Source organism: Lepidochelys kempii, chromosome 1 (assembly GCF_965140265.1).
Source record: "Lepidochelys kempii isolate rLepKem1 chromosome 1, rLepKem1.hap2, whole genome shotgun sequence".
Taxonomy (NCBI): domain Eukaryota; kingdom Metazoa; phylum Chordata; order Testudines; family Cheloniidae; genus Lepidochelys; species Lepidochelys kempii.
Genome location: NC_133256.1, coordinates 318,289,118 through 318,310,444, shown reverse-complemented (window position 1 = coordinate 318,310,444; position 21,327 = coordinate 318,289,118). Strand labels below are relative to the sequence as shown.

Genomic DNA, 21,327 nt, shown 5'->3' with positions numbered 1-21,327 from the left:
AACTTGGACTGAAATTTCCCATTTGTCCTTGCCCAGAGGAGGTTGTCTTTTTAAATTTTCAAGTGAAATAGCTTCATCCACTTTATGGAGTGATGAGAGTCTTTTTTGTTTGTTTGTTTTTTCTTTTTGTTTGAGAATGTGAGAGGGTAAACAAAGTTTTTTTCCTCCTCACTGCAAAAAAGAAAGAAAGAAAAATTTCTACCACCTTCCTTCACTCTCTTCACCTGCCCTCCTCTCTGGTTGGCTGAGGAATGCTCTTGCCTCCTTTCCCCCTCTAAAATGTGTCACTATCACTGCTTCCATCTTCCACTTTCTTACTTGCCTGCTTTCTATGAATTCAGGGTTCTCTTTGGTGGTTAGCTGCAACAGCGAGTGCTTGTTTTCAGGGATAGAACATGGTTCAGGTCCTTTTGTGCAGCTCCCAGGTCTCCCTTTAAAGCTGTGCTGTGGCTTTCTCCTGCTTCTCACCTGGAAGGCACCTGCAGCTTTGGAGGCTAAGCAGAGAAGAGAGAACATGGACATTATCCCTTCCCTGTGGATGCAAGGAAGCATTCACCTTTGAGATTTAGTAGCAGTACAAATCCTCTCTGACACTTCTTGTGTCTTCTTTGAAATGCTCTGCCAGCCAGCAGGCAGGACACTGGGGAGTGTGTTGTGTGTGTCCCAGCTTTACAGGTAGATGATATTTGCTGTAGCTCATAGTCACAGCTGAGTATATTAGGCCTGGTCTATAGACACAATTGTACTAGTTTAACCAGTGCTGTGATTTTATATGAATTGAGTTAAACCGGTGCAACTTTGCACATGGATTCTCTCTCCGTTTAAGCTTGGCTTATATGAGTTAGGCTTGCACCCGTAAATCTACTGACACAAGCTGAACTGATTTAAGCCACGTTTAAACTGATAGTCCACACACAAATTGGCATTGTTATACAAGTGCAACTTTAAGTTAAACTAGTGCAATTTCTGTGTGTAGACAAGCCCTTATTGACTAGCAATTGACCATTTTCACATGAGGCAATATACAAGCTGACATACAAGAATTACTTCAAATTGTAGAAAATGTTTTTATTATTGGCTGAGAAGAATTGTTCAGGCTAACTTTGATTTACTGTGTCAGGTTTCAATACAGTTTGCATACACAGAAATTTCAGCATTATTGCAAAGAGAAATAGAGTACTAGCACTTTTAGGCTTCTTCATCAGCACAAGGGCCACTTCCGGTCTGTGAGCTCAATCCTTAGTCAAGTAGAAGTCCCATTGAAGTCACTGGAAATTTTATCTGAGTCAGCACAGCAAGCTGAAGTACTGTCTGCTTTGCTGGACAACATAAATCCTTAGTGTGGCTTCCCCTGTTCTTAGGAGCAGGAGTTTGTTGAAAATGCTCTTTTTGGGTATTCCCTCATTATATATATTAAAAGGAAATGATGCATTTTGGGCAGCTGGAGTATTCCAATTTTTTTAAATCTCTTTTAAATTTTTTTAAACCAATCAGCATTTTTGAGAAGCAAAGTAGGGGATTGATTCAAAGTTACAGTTAATTTAAAATAGATTAAACTGGGGGGAGGGGTTTAAGGACTGTTGTAACCTAAGAGGTTGCAGGGTATTTTAATACTGCATTGTTTGAAATTTGTCTGAAAGAGGGAGCTAAAGAAAGAGATTTAAATGTTACAGGTGAGCAATTCTGAGGAGGAACCAGTGCTTTTTTGGCTACTAATAGAAAGTCACATAACCTTATCTCATCCAATAGCAGACCTGTCTCCTGCAGCTCTTTGCAGCACAAGATATTAAAACACTGTGTGATTTTAATTATTAAACAATCTAAGTTATTAACCAATCAGGATGCTTTTACTATGTTATTAACCAGTTGCAGTTGATAAAATAATAACACTTGGTCAGTCCTTTTGCTGTGAGAATCGTGTATATATGTGTAGTAAATGAAACAATGAACTCACACAACTGCGGCTCTCTTGTTCGCTAATTTGGCTCCTGAACCACTGAGGTCTGAGTATCACTGAGCTAGAGGAAAAGCCACTGTGCTATGTGTGCTCCCTTGAAAATGCACAAGGTGTGAATAAGCTAAGACTTCAAGATGTAGCTTTAAACAGTTAAAGGATGTCTGATATCTGTACATCAGGTGCTCAAAGCCCCAGGGTTCCAATTGCCACTCTTGCTTCACTTAGTGGATGTGGTGTTGTCATGTCAAAATGTGCCCTTTTTGCTAGCGAGCCTACGCATTCTTCTCTTCACATACCTAATGAGCACGTGCAGGATGTGGGCATGTGCACTGCAAGACTGATAAGGAGTACTTGTGGCACGTTAGAGACTAACCAATTTATTTGAGCATAAGCTTTCATGAGCTACAGCTCACTTCATATTTCAGTGAGGATCCTGCCTTTTCCCTCAGTTTCATTATGTGTTTTGCTCTCCCAAGTACACTGAATCAGTGCAGGGATTCTGCAATAATTTGTGACATTTGAGTTCTTCTGGATGGAATAGTGAAACCTCCAGAAAGCTCCTCTCAGGCAGATCCCATTGTGTCCATACCATGAAACACAGACTGTATCTGGGCACTTGCTATGAAAGGGTGATTATACAAAATGGGAGGTACATAGGAAGACACATTTTGACTGGTATGAGGAGCTCATCAAAATGTAACCCACCCACCTCCAGCTTTTCACCCATATCCCTGAGGATGGTGCATTTTGATGGTCTCCTCCCCACCCATTATATATTACACTGCAGAAGTTAACATGGAAGACGGGTACATTTTGATGCATATTTCAACATGACACAGTGCTTTGTTGCATTGATAATTCTTATGATTTTCCTCTTATCCAAAAATATCTCATATCCTCCTTCCCTGACCTTTCCCTATGACACTGATCATGCCATAGGTACTGACTTTTATTTTTCCCTGGGGGTGCTCCACTCCCACTCTGCCCCTTCCTCAAAGGTCGCACCCTTGCTCCACCTCTTCCCGCTGCCGCTCTTCCCGCAAGGCCCTGCCCTCACCCTGCCCCCTCCCTCAAGGGCCACCCTTGCACCACCTCTTCCCGCCAGACTCTCCCCCCCCTCCCCTGAGCCCCCACCACTGTTCCACCCCATCCCCCAAGGCCCCGCCCGCCCACCGCTCGCTGCTCTCTGCCCTCCCCCAACCTGTTCCCCTAGACAACAAATAGCTGTGGCTTGTGGGTGCTGAGCACCCACTATTTTTTTCTCCTGGGTGCTCCAGCCCCGGAGCACCCACGGAGTCAGCACCTATGGATCATGCCCTAGAATGGTAACTAGAATATGCTGTTTTCTTCACTGTGATTTTCTCCTTCAACCATATGGCTTGCTACCTTTGCAACGGTTAGCTCAATACACCTATATACTTATGGGCATGACGGGCCTGGTGGTTGGCCTTCCCCCAGGTTTGCCTAAACACTAGTCTACTGGCATGCTTTCCAAGAGGGATTGGCATGAGTATTTGCACCTCCCCTTCCCTGCACATTGTAACTAAGCTAGATATTCTGCTCACAACAGGAGTAGAACTGGTTGGGAATTTTCTGGGGAACTTTTATGTGGGGAAAATACTTGTTTGTTGAAACAGAGACATACCTGTTTGGACCAAACTTTCAGAAACGTTGGGGAGAGGCAAGAGGTCCCAGAATAGCCAATATCTGTAGCCTGGTGGTCGCCAGCTTCTCCTTCCAACAGCCCCACAATTAACAACCCCATTTGACCTCTCCTCAGTCCTTTGTTCTCCAGCTGGTCACACCTGAATGGCTTCCTGCAGAGAGGTGGGCTGTCTGTGGTCATTAGTTGCTAGGGACGAAATGCCCAGACAATTGGAATGACCCTTGTCTTCTCAGGCTCTCCATGGGCATGGGCCCCCAGACTCCCGGCAGCTGGGCATCCATCACTCCTGTATCTCTGGGTCTCTGCAAAAAGTAAACAACCCTTTTCATGCCACCTACTTAACCACACACCACAAAGGGGTAACTCAGGCACAATAGTCATCTGAAATATTATGAAAAATTCCAACTTTGTTACATCTCTTCCACATTCTAGACTGAATCAAGCAGGATTACTTAAGCCAATTACCAGGGGAAGTTCAAACCCACCAATATTATCCATAGATGCCACTGCATCTTTTCCATTTTCTTGGCAGTTGTTCTAACAGGCACTTTCGCGATTCTTTTAGCACCATTGCTAATCCATCACAATTACAATTTTTACAATACACCATTCAAAGCAGTTTCACATCCTCCCTTAAGTTTGATCTGTTTGATGACAGTCACAGGACGCAGATAAGAAGCTTTCATGTGACCCCCAGCCTTTTTAGCCACCCCAAAACCTTTGGCTTTGAAACTGGGGTAGGGTCCTGCCACTACCTCCTTCCCCTCATCTGCCAGGGAGTGAGGAGGGCCACTAGATTGGAACAGGGAGTGATCCCTTCTGCATTGTTTTTTAACCCAACCACATCTCTGGGGCTCTGGTGTCCCTGCCCAGGGGCTGGTGAGGCGGGCATGCAATGTGCTTCTGCACATTGGCAGGCCCTTTCTGGAGTTGTGTCCCATCGCCAAAGCTGTGCATATGCAAGGAGCCCATCTCCCCTCTTGGGGTCCACCTATTGCCCTCAACCCCAGGACTGAATCCTCTCCCAGCCCCCTTTCTGGAGGGCTGTTATTTGGTCTCTCTTGGTTAAGAGACTCTACAATGGCCATGGCCACCCTCGGACCAGGTGTCTCTGTTACCATCAGCATTCTTCCATCTGCTTTCCCCTTCCGTGGGATCTCTTTCACCCCTGGACAAGGCAAACATGTTTGGCAGTTGTCCTTCCTTGTCTGTCTCTCCCCACGCTCAGCTGGGGTCTCAGCTACCACCATGCTCAGCATTTCCTTTGCCTTCCCAGTTAAGGTAGACAGTGAGCTCGCTGCCTTGGTCCCAGCATTAGAGCCAGTGAGAGTCACATATCCTGTGTGGAGATGGGCAGGAACCATCCCGCTGTCCCACTCCGATCCACAGGTCCGATTACAGACTGGAAGGTATCAAGCTTATCAGCTCTTCCTTTGTGCTACCAGCCAGGGGGAAAATCCCCTCGTCCTTCCAGGCTATTTGCATGTTCACTGACATGACCGGGAAAATCGAGAAGTCTGCTGCTTGCCAGGGGCTAAGATTCGTGATGTGACGGAGAGACTGCCGAGACTCATCAAGCCCTCGGATCGCTACCCCTTCCTGCTTCTCCACGTGGGCACCAATGATACTGCCAAGAATGACCTTGAGCGGATCACTGCGGACTATGTGGCTCTAGGAAGAAGAATAAAGGAGTTGGAGGCGCAAGTGGTGTTCTCGTCCATCCTCCCCGTGGAAGGAAAAGGCCTAGGTAGGGAGCGTCGAATCGTGGAAGTCAACGAATGGCTACGCAGATGGTGTCGGAGAGAAGGCTTTGGTTTCTTTGACCATGGGATGGTGTTCCATGAAGGAGGAGTGCTGGGTAGAGACGGGCTCCATCTTACGAAGAGAGGGAAGAGCATCTTTGCCAGCAGGCTGGCTAACCTAGTGAGGAGGGCTTTAAACTAGGTTCACCGGGGGAAGGAGACCAAAGCCCTGAGGTAAGTGGGAAAGCGGGATACCGGGAGGAAGCACAGGCAGCAATGTCTGTGAGGGGAGGGCTCCTGCCTCATACTGGCAATGAGGGGCGATCAACAGGTTATCTCAAGTGCTTATATACAAATGCACAAAGCCTTGGAAACAAGCAGGGAGAACTGGAGGTCCTGGTGATGTCAAGGAACTATGACGTGATCGGAATAACAGAGACTTGGTGGGATAACTCATATGACTGGAGTACTGTCATGGATGGTTATAAACTGTTCAGGAAGGACAGGCAGGGCAGAAAAGGTGGGGGAGTAGCACTGTATGTAAGGGAGCAGTATGACTGCTCAGAGCTCCGGTACGAAACTGCAGAAAAACCTGAGTGTCTCTGGATTAAGTTTAGAAGTGTGAGCAACAAGAGTGATGTAGTGGTGGGAGTCTGCTATAGACCACCGGACCAGGGGGATGAGGTGGATGAGGCTTTCTTCCGGCAGCTCACGGAAGCTACTAGATCGCATGCCCTGATTCTCATGGGTGACTTTAATTTTCCTGATATCTGCTGGGAGAGCAATACAGCGGTGCATAGACAATCCAGGAAGTTTTTGGAAAGCGTAGGGGACAATTTCCTGGCGCAAGTGCTAGAGGAGCCAACTAGGGGGGGTGCTTTTCTTGACCTGCTGCTCACAAACCGGGTAGAATTAGTGGGGGAAGCAAAAGTGGATGGGAATCTGGGAGGCAGTGACCATGAGTTGGTTGAGTTCAGGATCCTGACGCAGGGAACAAAGGTAAGCAGCAGGATACGGACCCTGGACTTCAGGAAAGCAGACTTCGACTCCCTCAGGGAACGGATGGCCAGGATCCCCTGGGGGACTAACTTGAAGGGGAAAGGAGTCCAGGAGAGCTGGCTGTATTTCAAGGAATCCCTGTTGAGGTTACAGGGACAAACCATCCCGATGAGTCGAAAGAATAGTAAATATGGCAAGCGACCAACTTGGCTTAATGGTGAAATCCTAGCGGATCTTAAACATAAAAAAGAAGCTTACAAGAAGTGGAAGGTTGGACATATGACCAGGGAAGAGTATAAAAATATTGCTCGGGCATGTAGGAATGTTATCAGGAGGGCCAAATCGCACCTGGAGCTGCAGCTAGCCAGAGATGTCAAGAGTAACAAGAAGGGTTTCTTCAGGTATGTTGGCAACAAGAAGAAAGCCAAGGAATGTGTGGGCCCCTTACTGAATGAGGGAGGCAACCTAGTGACAGAGGATGTGGAAAAAGCTAATGTACTCAATGCTTTTTTTGCCTCTGTTTTCACTAACAAGGTCAGCTCTCAGACTGCTGCGCTGGGCATCACAAAATGCGGAAGAGATGGCCAGCCCTCTGTGGAGATAGAGGCGGTTAGGGACTATTTAGAAAAGCTGGACATGCACAAGTCCATGGGGCCGGACGAGTTGCATCCGAGAGTGCTGAAGGAATTGGCGGCTGTGATTGCAGAGCCACTGGCCATTATCTTTGAAAACTCGTGGCGAACCGGGGAAGTCCCGGATGACTGGAAAAAGGCTAATGTAGTGCCAATCTTTAAAAAAGGGAAGAAGGAAGATCCTGGGAACTACAGGCCAGTCAGCCTCACCTCAGTTCCTGGAAAAATCATGGAGCAGGTCCTCAAAGAATCAATCCTGAAGCACTTGCATGAGAGGAAAGTGATCAGGAACAGCCAGCATGGATTCACCAAGGGAAGGTCATGCCTGACTAATCTAATCACCTTTTATGATGAGATTACTGGTTCTGTGGATGAAGGGAAAGCAGTGGATGTATTGTTTCTTGACTTTAGCAAAGCTTTTGACACGGTCTCCCATAGTATTCTTGTCACCAAGTTAAGGAAGTATGGGCTGGATGAATGCACTATAAGGTGGGTAGAAAGCTGGCTAGATTGTCGGGCTCAACGGGTAGTGATCAATGGCTCCATGTCTAGTTGGCAGCCGGTATCAAGTGGAGTGCCCCAAGGGTCGGTCCTGGGGCCGGTTTTATTCAATATCTTCATAAATGATCTGGAGGATGGTGTGGATTGCACTCTCAGCAAATTTGCGGATGATACTAAACTGGGAGGAGTGGTAGATACGCTGGAGGGGAGGGATAGGATACAGAAGGACCTAGACCAATTGGAAGATTGGGCCAAAAGGAATCTGATGAGGTTCAATAAGGATAAGTGCAGGGTCCTGCACTTAGGACGGAAGAACCCAATGCACAGCTACAGACTAGGGACCGAATGGCTAGGCAGCAGTTCTGCGGAAAAGGACCTAGGGGTGACAGTGGACGAGAAGCTGGATATGAGTCAGCAGTGTGCCCTTGTTGCCAAGAAGGCCAATGGCATTTTGGGATGTATAAGTAGGGGCATAGCGAGCAGATCGAGGGACGTGATCGTTCCCCTCTATTCGACATTGGTGAGGCCTCATCTGGAGTACTGTGTCCAGTTTTGGGCCCCACACTTCAAGAAGGATGTGGATAAATTGGAGAGAGTCCAGCGAAGGGCAACAAAAATGATTAGGGGACTGGAACACATGAGTTATGAGGAGAGGCTGAGGGAGCTGGGATTGTTTAGCCTGCAGAAGAGAAGAATGAGGGGGGATTTGATAGCTGCTTTCAACTACCTGAAAGGGGGTTCCAAAGAGGATGGCTCTAGACTGTTCTCAATGGTAGCAGATGAGAGAACGAGGAGTAATGGTCTCAAGTTGCAGTGGGGGAGGTTTAGATTGGATATTAGGAAAAACTTTTTCACTAAGAGGGTGGTGAAACACTGGAATGCGTTACCTAGGGAGGTGGTAGAATCTCCTTCCTTAGAGGTTTTTAAGGTCAGGCTTGACAAAGCCCTGGCTGGGATGATTTAACTGGGAATTGGTCCTGCTTTGAGCAGGGGGTTGGACTAGATGACCTTCTGGGGTCCCTTCCAACCCTGATATTCTATGATTCTATGATTCTATGACACCTGCATTCTCAGCCTTTTGGCTTTCTGGATTCAAATCCTTGGCTGTTACAGAAGCAGGGCCTGCATCCTGCCTTAAAGAGAGAATCACTTCCCAAAAGGACCTCAGAGCTGATATCTTGGAGAACCCCAACTACCAGCCACCTGTATCCTTCCTGTGTCTGCACAGGGATCTGAGCCATGGGCAGGTCGAATGTCTACATGTTTGGGACCAAGTTACACAGCCCTTTAGCATTTGATGGGGTTGCATCACCCAGGATTTGACAAGAATTCTCTCTGTCAAAGAATTTCTCCACCTCATGAACGTCTTCCCATTAACCACCACCTTCTGTTTCCACTGGGGATCATATGTGCCTGAGCCCAGGAGAGTATGAGAGGACACGTACACTGGGACCTGGAGTGGGAACCCACCTGCCATCACTCCCTGTGCTCCCCAAAGAGCTGGCAGTGTGATTGCTTTCCTCCAAAAGTTCAGTCACATAGTGCACTCTGTGAGTCTGAATTACAGGCTGCCTTTCTGTGCAGACAGAGGCTGAATTTGCCCTTCTGTCCTGGACATTTGCAAGTTAACCCTTTGAGGATTCTGTTTGGCCACCATTTCATTGATTTTTGAGCATTGTGCACTTATGCCCTTTTTGCCCTCAGTAATTAAATCAGGTATTTGAGGTCCCTTGGAGAAGGTTTGCCCCCACCCTCTGGCCATGCCCCCAACTCTGGGTTTGCCTGAGTCCCACTTCTGGGATGCCTCCATGAGTTCCCTTTCCTCAGACCTATACTTAGGCCAGTACCTTTAGGGTCTCTTTTCATACCTGGACCTACTGTCCACAAACTCATCAGCCAACCTGCCTGTACCCCGCAGGTCCTGTCCACTAACCACATTTTAAAGTCTTGAGGACAGACCTTGTACAGCTGCTCCATCCCAGCTAGGTTTTACAATCCTCCAGGGTAGTAACCCCTGCACCCTTACCCCATTTGCAGAGATATTCTCCCGTGAGGGTGGTGACTTCCATTTGGCCACACCAAAGGTCTTTTTTACACCCCAAAACCTTTTGCTGTATGCCTTAGGGGTCAATTCAAATTTAAGCAGCAAAACTTTTTCAAACAGTTCATAGTCCCCAGTATCCACTCCGTCCATCTGGCTCTATGCATTGGGACTGAGTAAGCAGGTGAGACAGCTGAGCCAATCCACAGAGTCTTGCTGTAAGTGATTTTTGGAGCAGAGTCTTGAAGTTTGGTCTCCCAGATTCCAGGGGAGTGTCCCAACCACTGACCAACTGGTCATTCTGGGGTAGGTCTCTCTCTTTGTGTTTTTTCACGACCAATTTTGAAAGGTCGGCTTTCTTACACACTGGAATGAAAACAAATTCCAAAACCTCAGGTTTTTTTTCCACAAAATGAAAGTGTTGTTTTCCAGCTAGCCATTACTCGTTCACATTGTCCTTTTGACTCAGGTGAGAAAGTACTGCAGAACTGGGTTCCGTCTAATTACCTCAGTCACTGTCCTACACCTATAGCCATGGTGCTTGAGCAACTTTCCTTCCTTCCTCTTTCCCTCCCACTCTTATATTACTCTTCACTACTCTGTTTTCTTGTTATTTCCTTCTTCTCTTCACTCTTCCCACGTTTCTGCATCTCTGCTCTCGGTATTGTCTTCATATCCTCTCTCCTGTGGTCTAGTGTTGCTCTCCATCTCCACTTAAATCTGCTGTGTTCGGCTTATTGGCAGCAAAGTGAAATGTGCTCAAAACCTGATCTCTGAAGTGTTTTGTGCTGGCACGTCAGAGATCAGGGTTTTTTTTTAAATAAATTTTACTTTGCTTCCAGCACACTAATTGAATACAGCAGAGCAGAAAGCAGCAGGAGACAGAAACAGAAGACAGTGAGTCCTGACAAAGACTTTCTCTAGGGGCAAGTGTTCAATTAACATCTCTTGTTATACAGCAAAAAGTAACTATCCCCAGACAATAGGACTCTGGATCATTCACACACTGAAAACTGTTGGATATCCAGAACTTTGGGTATTCGGTTTAGGGTCAAACTCCTCTCCTGGATGAGCTATTATGAGTTAGGTTGTTCATATTAAGCAATTAGCTGTTTTGGCATATAGATAGGAACTCCAGGCTCCTCAGCTGTCGCTTCTTTTGGGTTGAGGTCTGTGATTCTCTCCCTCCTGACTGGGTTTTTCCCAGGCTGCACAGCTCCTTGCCTACATTGCGAATTTCCCAGCAAGTCAGACTGCCTAAGCAGTTTGTTTCTTTATGTTTGGGATGTAATAAGGAAGCTGTAATATAGTTTGGAGACAAAATGGAAAAGAAGAACAAAACAAGTTAATAGATTTATAGATTCCAAGGCCAGAAGAGACCATTGTGGTCCTCTAGACTGATCATAGTGCAGGACAGAGAAATTCCCAGAATTAATTCCTAGAGCATATCTTTTTAGAAACACATCTAGTTTTGAGATAAAAAGTGCCAGTGATGGAGAATCCACCATGACCCTTGGTAAATTGTTCCAATGGTTAATTGCCCTTGCTGTTATACCTTTCTCTGCTAGACTGAAGAATCCATTATGAAACATTTGTTTCCCATGTAGGTACTTATAAACTGTGATTAATCAAGTCACCCTTTAACCTTCTCTTTTTACAATAAAAGGATTAAGTTCCTTGACTTCTTTACTGTAAGATATGTTGCCCAATCCTTTAATCATTCTCATGATTCTTCCCTGAACCCTCTCCAATATATCAACATCCTTTATGAATTTTGGACACCATAGCTGGACACAATATTCCTGCAGAGGTTGCACCAGCACAAAATAGAGAGATAATAGAACCTCCCTACACTTGCTGGATACTCCCCTGGTTATGCGCCCAAAGATCGCATTAACTCTTTTGGCCACAGTGTCACACTGGGAGCTCATATTCAGCTAATTATGCACCATGACTCCCAAATCTTTTTTAGTGTCAATGCTTCTGAAGATGGAGACCCCTGTTCTGTATGTATGGCCTGCATTCATAGATGTACCCAATTACATTCAGTCATATTAAACACATATTGTTTGCACCTAGCTTACCACGTGATCTAGAAGATTGTTCCTTATCAGTGACCTTTCCTCTTCTTTCTTCATGATTGCCCCAATTTTAGTGTCATCTGTAAACTTTATAAAGATATAGAGTTTAAGGCATGAAAGAACTACCAGATCATCTAGTGTGTATCCACCAATGCCACCCTGCACCCTCACACTAAAGGCAACAGCCAAAATTAGACTATAGTATTACAGCCCACAGGAGACTAGACTATTCACAGGCAGAGAATAGAAGGGACTAAGATCACTAGTGATTATTTTGTTTTCTTTCAGGACATTGATAAAAATAAGAAATAGTGCAGGGCCAAGGTCTGATACCTATGGGTCACCAATAAAAACACACCTGCTAGATGACCATTCCCCAACGACAATTACATTTAAAGGCCTATCTGTCAGCCAGTTTTTAATCAACTGAATGTGTGCCTTGTTAATTTTATATCTTTCTAGTTTTTTTTTTAAATCAGAATGTCATATGGTACCAAATCCTATATCAGCTGCTCCATTATCTTTCCTAAGATCAATGTCAGACTTACAAGCCTATAATTATCCAGACATTTCAATTTACCCTTTTTAAATATTGGCCAAAAATTAGCTTTGTTCCAGTCTTCTGGAAATTCTCTAGTGTTCCAAGACTTATTTAAAATCAACATTAATGGTCCAGAGAGCTCCTCAGCCAGCTATTTTAAAACTCTTGGATACAAGGTATCTAGACCTGCTCATTTATAAATGTCTAACTTTAGTAGCTGCTGCTTAGCATCATTGCTAGTTCTATTGGAGTATAAGGTATTTCATTGTCATCATTATCATCATCTTTTGCTATCACTATATCTGTTTTTTCCCCAAAACAGAACAAAAATATTTATTGGACTCACCTGCCTTTTTTACATCAATAGTAATAATTCTCCTATTTCCATCTAGTGATGCAATACCATTGTGATTATTTTTGTTCCTGTTATACTTTAAAACTCTGTATTCTCCTTAGAAATATATTGCTGATCATAGATTTCGCCTTATGTGTTTTTGTTTCCCTTATCAATTTTCTGCAATTCCTAGCTTCTGATTTATTTTCAGTAATATCAGCTTCTCCTTTTTTCCTTGTTAGTTTGTAGATCTGCCTTCATTTCCCCTCTAAACTAGGCCATTTTTTCAACCAGTAAGGCCTTTTTCTTGATTGTGAGATTATGGCTTACGGGGTGTCTAGGAAAGTGTTCTTACATAATTACCAATTATCATTTACATTTTTTAGCTAAATTCTTCCTCCCAGGTGCTTTGGCTCATGTTTGGTTTCAGCTTTGTGAAATTGACTCTAATTTTAAAGCACCAAGTATTTATTTATTTATTTATTTTTGCTGGTTTTGACTTTATTCTGTTTGCATAGTACAAATACTTCTCCAAGCTTCAACAGAGATTTCTGGACTGCATGTTGTCAGAAACTTTCTGGAAGGGTATTGAAAGTTTTCATCATCCCAACTTGCTCTGTGACTCTTCATCAAACCTTGAGTTCCAGTCATGCTGCATAGCTATTTCATTCAGTCAGGCTTTCACATGAATATTATTTTTCCTTAGTTTTCTGTTGCTAGGTTTTTCTGTATTATTATCATCTGTCATTGTGGTTTGTAGAGTCTCTGGTTTTGCTCCTTTCTAAACTGTCAGTACATCTTTATTTAAAGAGCTCTATGAAGATGGATGTAAAGTTAAGTGTGTGCTTATGGGTTTTGCTGAATAGTGTCTCATCTCCATAGCGAGGACCTTGCAAACACTTAAGTACGTGAGTTGACTTCTAAGAAACTACTCATGAATCAAGTTACTCACGTGCTCAAGTGTTTGCAGGAGCAAGTCTTTAGCTGCTAAGAGGTAAATCCTGTCCATTCCTCTGTGGCTGAGGAGATTCCCCTGGCATGGGGACTGGTATGGTTCTGCTATCTGGATGGGGAGGTTAGGGTTTGGGTTCCCACACAAGGTGTATGTGTGTGTGTGGGACAGAGGAGGGGGAGTTGGATTAAGGGCAGTGCCTCTGCATAGATCATGCAGCCCTCCACCCTGCATCAGGGCTGCCCAAGGAGCATCTCAGCCAATATGCAGCCACTCCACAGCCTACTGGAGAGGATTCTTTCCCCCAACTCTTCTGTATATCTGCCTCAACTCCAGGATCAGGTCCAACCTCGCGATGACAGCAAGAGCAAAATGCTAAAACAGGGATGCTAAACATTGCTATATTTACTACAGCAATGTTCTTTGGATTAATTTAAATAGTCTCTGGCTAACTCTTCATGAATTAGCCGTTTCTAATTTTCTGCCTGGAACAGAATGACCGTCCGCTGGAAAAGTAGCCAAGGCTTCTGCTGTTTCCTTGTTTCATAGTAAAGTGGATTAATGCTTGGGGCTTATGAGCTAGCACAACCAAATTACTGCGCTGAAGACACTCATGACTGCAGTGGCTTATTAAACTACTGTGATCCATTTTGTGTTCTTTTATCAGCCTCTTTACTGCCACTGCAGTTTAACCAATATATATTTTAAAAGTCTATTACTTTGCATACATTTTTTTGTTTAATTTCTCGTTTTTTTAGAAGCACATAGGAGCTTAATATGTATATACCATATTTCCATAAGGGAAAAATAGGAAGAGGAGATATCTTATGGGTAAGGTACAAGTCTGGGAATCAGGCGACCTGGCGGTTTTATTCCCAGCTCTGCTACAAACTTCCTGTGTGACCTTAGGTATTTCAATTAACCTCTATACAAAATGGGGACCATAAAAGTTACCTACCACTCATGGGTGTTGTAAGGCTAGCTAAATGCTTTGAAGTTTGAAGAGTGTTCTGAGATTTTTGGTAAGCAGATATTATATAAATGCAAAGTGGTCTGGGTATCTTGTCAGTGAATTGTAACCTTTTCGTTAGTTCAAGGGTTTATAATTTTTTTGCATTTTTTATTTATACTATAAAACATTTGGTTATTTATATTATCCAAAAGGACTGAGGAGGAATTGGTGGGAACAGGCTGTGAAAATAGAAAAAGGGAAGTGGTTAAAAGGAGAATGAAATGGAGGGAGATAGAAGAAGAAAGAGGAAAGAAGTGAGACAAACACAAAGGATGAGGAAAGAGAGACTGGGTAAGAGGGGTTGAAAAGATGATGGAATTTATCATTAGGAATTTATCAAGTCACAAAATTATCAAGTCACAAAATTTATCAAGCATGTCTGATGAGCTGAGCCGGACTCTCCAGTACCAATGGGGAAGACAGGGTCCTCAGAGGCACTGATGTAATCCTCCTACCTGCACTTTTAGCTACTTTGAGAAAGGAAACACTAGGATAGTCTTAGCGTTCCCTTTGCAAGCTTTTTGTGGCTGTTGAACCTGCTTCTACCATGTAGGTAGGGGGAGGGGAAGAATCCTAGCCTCAATAAAAAATGCAGATACTTAGCAATACTTGGCTCATGATTGTTAATCATTATTTATCACTCTTACTATTAACCTATTTACACTTTTTCCAAAGGTCAAGGACAATGACACCAAGAAGTAGCAATTGGAAAACTGATCAAAGGAAATACTTTTTACACAATTTATAATTAACCTAATTAATTGCCACAAATTATCATTGAAACCATGAGGATCAGACATGTATGGGGATAATGGCAACATCCACAGTAACTTTACATTGGATAAGAAGTATGAGTGATATAAACACTGATACTTCAGGGCATAAGCCAACCACTTACTACCTGGAGTTATCAAGAAGCTTTTCCTGTGGGTGGGTTTTTCCGTTATTGTCCATTGTAGGGATTTTTGCACCCTCCTCTAAAGCACGTAGTATTGGTGACTCTGAGATAGGATACTGGACAGCCTTATCTTCTACTAACTATGTTGGGTTCTGACACCATGCCTCTCATTGTGGAGTCTGAATACTCATAGCACTTACTTCTTGTCTAGGGCCACTGCTGTGATCTGGAATGGCAATCTCTATATCCCAGTGTTATTTTCATTATTTATTATTGATATTCTTATTTGAGGAAAAAGTAAAAGTGTTTTTTCTTCTCTTTATTTCTAAGTTCCTTCTTCACACATTATAAATAAAATTTCAGCAGACGTGTGTATTTCAATCCTACATCTTCTAAGATGGATATAACTTTTTGTATTTATTGCTGTTGGACAAGGTTTATCTCACTTTTTTTTGCTGTCACAAAAAGATGATGCTTTCTGTTTGGGAGATTTACCAGAGATGCAGCAGAGGGTAACTGTCTGAATGAATCACGAACCCATGTGAAAAAGAAATACAGAAAACAACACTGCTGTTCTACTGAGAAATACAGATATCCTGTTAAGGTAGTTTATAAGGTTAATTATGAGTAAAAAGTCATTACATGCACTTAGTTTCAATATTTAGAAGGAAATCACCCATAAAAAATTAAAAACACTTTTGTTCAAGCTACCTTATCCAAGCTACAGTTGAACAATATTAACCTTTCTCATTAATAACTGGAAGACCCACTGAAAACTACTGAATGTTGCAGATCAGTTAAGAATATTTTACTAGAGAGCTTGGCATCCTGTTGGTTGTAACCACTGCCTGCCTGGAACAGTTCTGAATTATCTTCTTGAACGCTGTTGGTTGGACACACTCATGTTCTCTAATTGAAATGCTCATTATCTAAAAACACAATTCTACTAGGTGCTGTGTGTGCATAATCCCCACTGACTTCAATGCAGTTGAAGGGGCTCGTCACTTGTTAGAACGTGCAAAGCAGTTCACAGGATCAGGCCCTTAGGATGAAATTTGCAGAGAGCTATCCAAAAGTCTATGCATCATATAAGTCCTCAAAACTGGGCCTGAGAGATTTAAGAGGGTCATAGGCTTTCTGCTGGCTCTCTGCATGGGGCTGAATTTCACCCTCAGTGAATAAACACAATAAAATGCAAAGATATTGTATCAGGAAATGCACTTTATTTGTTCTGACAACTGTAATTCAATTTTAATTATTGATAGTACTTGATATTATGTGGGTAAACATACTGTGAAAGTAATGAAGTCTTAGTAATATGAGACCTCCCCGTAGCACTCTGCTGTAACGGGGAATGGCAAAGTAAAAGATGATACTAAGTTCATACCATAGATATGTGCTAAGGCCCTGATCCTGCAAACTCTAACACATGTGCTCCATGGGACAATTTGTATGCCTAAAGTTAAATATGTTTGTAATGATTTTCAGCATCAGGGCCTAAATGATCCTGCTAACTATGTGTGTTTAGCACAGTAATCTGTTTTAATGAACCATTTGTTTTTCTTTCCATTCTGTGAAATATTTCTGATATGTTTCAATTTGCTGCCACTGTCATAGAATATGACATCACTAATACCTAGGCTGCCAATCCATAGTATTGGTAATATTACAGATCGATGCATTCTGAGATCCCACCAACAAACACAAAGAGAAATTAGCAGATGGGGTAAACAAATTTTAAAAAATAAACTACAAACATATTCCTGACACCCCTTGACAGCCCCATGAATGGAGAAAATTTAGCATATTTTTCTAGTTGTAACTCAGTGTTACATGGAACTCTTCTTCAGAGATTGGCATACATTCAAAAGCTTGTCTCTTTCGCCCATGGAAGTTGGACCAATAAAAGATATTATCTCACCCACGTTGATTCTCTAATATCCTAATGTCCTGGGATGCCACTAGCCATCATCTTCAGCCCCCAACTAAAACCTCTCCAGCTCATCATCAAGGATCTACAACCTATCCTGAAGGACGATCCCTCACTCTCACAGATCTTGGGAGACAGGCCAGTCCATGCTTACAGACAGCCCCCCAACCTGAAGAAAATACTCACCAGCAACCACACAACAAAAACACTAACCCAGGAACCTACCCTTGCAACAACCGATGCCAACTCTGTCCACATATCTATTCAGGGGACACCATCATAGGACCTAATCATATCAGCCACACTGTCAGTGGCTCGTTCACCTGCACATCTACCAATGTGATATATGCCATCATGTGCCAGCAATGCCCCTCTGCCATGTACATTGGTCAAACCAAACAGTCTCTAGATAAAAGAATAAATGGACACAAATCAGACGTAAAGAATTATAACATTCAAAAACCAGTCGGAGAACACTTTAATCTCCCTGGTCACTCAATTACAGACCTAAAAGTGGCAATTCTTCAACGAAAAAACTTCAAAAACAGACTCCAACAAGAAACTGCTGAATTGGAATTAAATTGCAAACCGGACACCATTAAATTAGGCTTCAATAAAGACTGGGAGTGGATGGGTCATTACCCAAAGTAAAACTATTTCCCCATGCTTATTTTTCCCCCTACTGTTACTCACACCTTCTTGTCAACTGTTGGAAATGGGCCATCCTGATTATCACTACAAAAGATTTTTTTCTCCTGCTGATAATAGCTCACCTTACCGGATTATAGCGGGTATGGCAACACCCATTTTTTCATGTTCTCTGTGTCTGTATATATATATATATATATCTTCCTACTGTATTTTCCACTGCATGCATCCGATGAAGTGGGTTTTAGCCCACAAAAGCTTCTGCTCAAATAAATTTGTTAGTCTATAAGGTGCCACAAGTACTGCTCATTCTTTTTGCTGATACAGACTAACACGGCTACCACTCTGGAAACTGCAAACAACGTTATTATGAACTTTAACCATTGCTCCTCCCATTATATTTCATATACTCCTGGAATTCATGCCATTGAAAACTTACCTCTGCCTATTCTTTTTTTTTCTTTTGTTAAACCAGTACTCTGTCTTGTTTTATTGTTATTTAAATTTTGTTTTTATTATATAATTGGTGGCACAGCAGGTGATGTAAATAATTTTGTAAATTGCTCGGGCTATCTATGGCGTAGCCTGTGGTTGCGTTATCAGATCATGAAAATTGGTACCTCTAATAGTGAGAGTTCAGAGGGAAGTGAAACACAAACCCACCTGCCAACTGTTTTTGTTTTTTTCTCTTCCACAGCACGAATTATCAAAACAAAACAGTGGTGTGAAATGCTTCCATGTTTAGAAGGAGAAGGCTGTGATTTGCTAATCAATAAGTCAGGCTGGACCTGTACACAACCGGGTGGGCGAATAAAGACAACCACGGTAAGCTAATTCCCTTTTGTTCCTCCTCATCTGTAACTTCCAAAGAGCAAAGGGTAAGACTTCAAATTTAAATGCAGCATAGGTTTTTAAAATTAGATGCCAGTTAGTAGCCCATGCTCACAAAGACCCATACTGAGACACACATATGTACTTTCACACCTGTGATCACAGACAAGGAAAGTGTGGCAGATTAGTAAAAGGATGTAAAATGTCAGACTTTGACTTAAAAGGTCCATAAATTCAGCCAGTAAAGTAAAGCCAGTCTTCACCTTTATTTCACCCTGGTGTGTATTCTGAACTGTGGGTAGAGCAAGGATATAAAACTTCATACTACTGATCTAAGGGGGGGAAATTAGTTTGTATTTTTTTTAATAAAAGTAGTTTTGGCTTTTTCACTATAATAAAAAGGCAGTTTTCAAAGACAAATCTCCATCTTCCCAGAGGAAAATTTATGAGGCCTAAAGAAAACAAAACAATAAAACCCTTTTTGTGGGTAATCAGAACTTTGGCTCTAACTTGTCCATACTGTATTTTTCAACTCCTTGGTGCCGTCTCCTGTAGTGTTTTGGATTTGTTTGAAGATTCTATATTGAGGTTGAATATGCCTACAACAGTGATGGCTCCTGGGACTTGTAGCATCAAGTATCAGTCTGTGGGACATTCTTCAATTTTTTGTGCTTCAAAAATTTAAAACGTCCCAAGAGATGTGGTAGAATAATACCCTGATAGGTTGCTATGCCAGCAGGGATATTTTTTTTCTATAGGTTTACAGGACTCTCAAGCTACATTTAAATAACTGACATTTCAAGAATGTTTCATCATAAAGATTTACTTCAAAACCTGCCTTATACGTTAACCCCAGTGAGCTTCAAATTAGTGATGTTTAGCAGGGTTTGGGCACAGGCCTATCAAGCAGGATCCCCTGCATAGATACTCTCTCTGGAGAGAGGTGAGGAGACACTATTGCATATTTTTTAGTACATATTTTTTACAGTGTCAGTATTTTGACACCAAATCAGCATGACCTTCACTTTTTAATTTTTTTTTTTACCAATCTTTGAGAATAACATTTATTGTCAACTGACATTTACAAGCACAACCTATGAATTTGGTATTGTTCTAATGTAAGATCCCATGCTGTCCTGACATCGCCGTAGTTGCTAGACATAGCAAGGTACATTATGGACAGTGTTGCAAATTTACCTCTCAGTCTCCAAATCAGAGCTTTAATCTTCATTTATTCAGGTCATATTAGTGTAATTTATGTAATGGTGATATAAAAATATAATAGAGGGAAACAATATCATCAGCTCCCAAGGGCAGGCAGACCTGGCAGGGTATGTTTGGAACGCTCACAATATTATTCAAAATCTCATTAGTTCAGTGATATTTTCTGTACCTCAGGTAAAGCAAATTACCTGTTTACCCTGAGATATTTGCATCTATCATTATTATTGTTTGTTTAGGATGTATCAGGATGCACCAGTAATAAGCTTGGTGCTATGAAAGATAAAAAGTAAGCACAGTGCCTACCCTGAGGAATTCATGTTAGATATCTATCAGATTGGTTCAGTGGATCTTTTAGATTTGACACCGTGGCCTGATTCTGATCTCACAACCGCTTTACAACTGTTTAACTCTACTGACCTAAACAGAACTACTCTTGTTTTCAACCACCATAAATGAGATCAGAATCAGGCCACATCCCGGGGAAATTATGGCAATGCTGAGCAAAGTCTTAGTAAGGAGATTCTCTTCTGCAACAAGATACACTCAACAGAGGAGAGAAAAGGATTTCTGTCCAACCCTGTTACAGCCCAGGCCTTTACCTAATTTAGAACAGTCTACAAGAGCTGGCTCAGATCCCTAAGAGACCATACAACAATGGAGAATTGTCGGAGGGGAGTGTAATTTCACTCTAGCCCTTCTGCACACCTCTCACTACATCTCCTCCCAGCACCTTTGTGACCTCTAAGCTGAAGTGTAATGGGCAGGTGGGTGGGTGTGCACACATACATTAACAGTTCAGGATGTTCCAAGGAACACTGGGTCCAGCTATAAATGACCAACAGAAAAAAATAGTACTAAAAAAAAATGTCTAATTGCTCGTAGGGCACTTGATTTGGTGTGCAGGGGAGGGGTCAGAAAATAGCAAAAGAGCTGGGAACTTGGTTCATATGGGGTTCATAATGACTAATATAAACCCCTAAGAAAAGAGGATTTATAATGGAAGCATGAACACTCTTCTTTGTAGCAATATTGCTTGAAGGTGTAAAGTAAGTAATATTTCTGTTTTACTTGCTAGACCCATACTGCTCCTTGTTGAAAAATATAAGTACAGCAAAGTGCAGCCCGAGATGGGGTGATCAGGAACATTGTGGAATTAGCCTCGAAATACACAGTGAATGTACAGCCCATTGTGGAAATAAGTGAATATTCTGCCATATATTCTAATGGGAACAGGATTGGGGCCTAAACTAGTTAACTTATAATAATTTATGCAGGCGTTTGCAAGTAATATTAAGTTGTATCTGAAAGTGAAAGAGGTACTAGTACTGTACCTTTCAC

General features: G+C 42.6%; 1 protein-coding gene across 19 annotated transcripts in view; it reads left to right on the top strand.

Moving 5' to 3' along the window:
- Positions 1-21,327, top strand: part of TAFA5 (TAFA chemokine like family member 5) — a 592,535-nt gene that overhangs the window by 465,343 nt on the left and 105,865 nt on the right. For 17 of the 19 annotated variants that reach the window (XM_073328349.1, XM_073328350.1, XM_073328354.1 and 14 more), the window contains exon 3: positions 18,632-18,759. In XM_073328349.1, the coding sequence (XP_073184450.1) occupies positions 18,632-18,759 (128 nt within the window). Of the gene's footprint in view, positions 1-18,631; positions 18,769-21,327 lie in introns of those variants that run through there. The other 2 variants (XM_073328355.1, XM_073328356.1) reach the window with 1 other exon arrangement.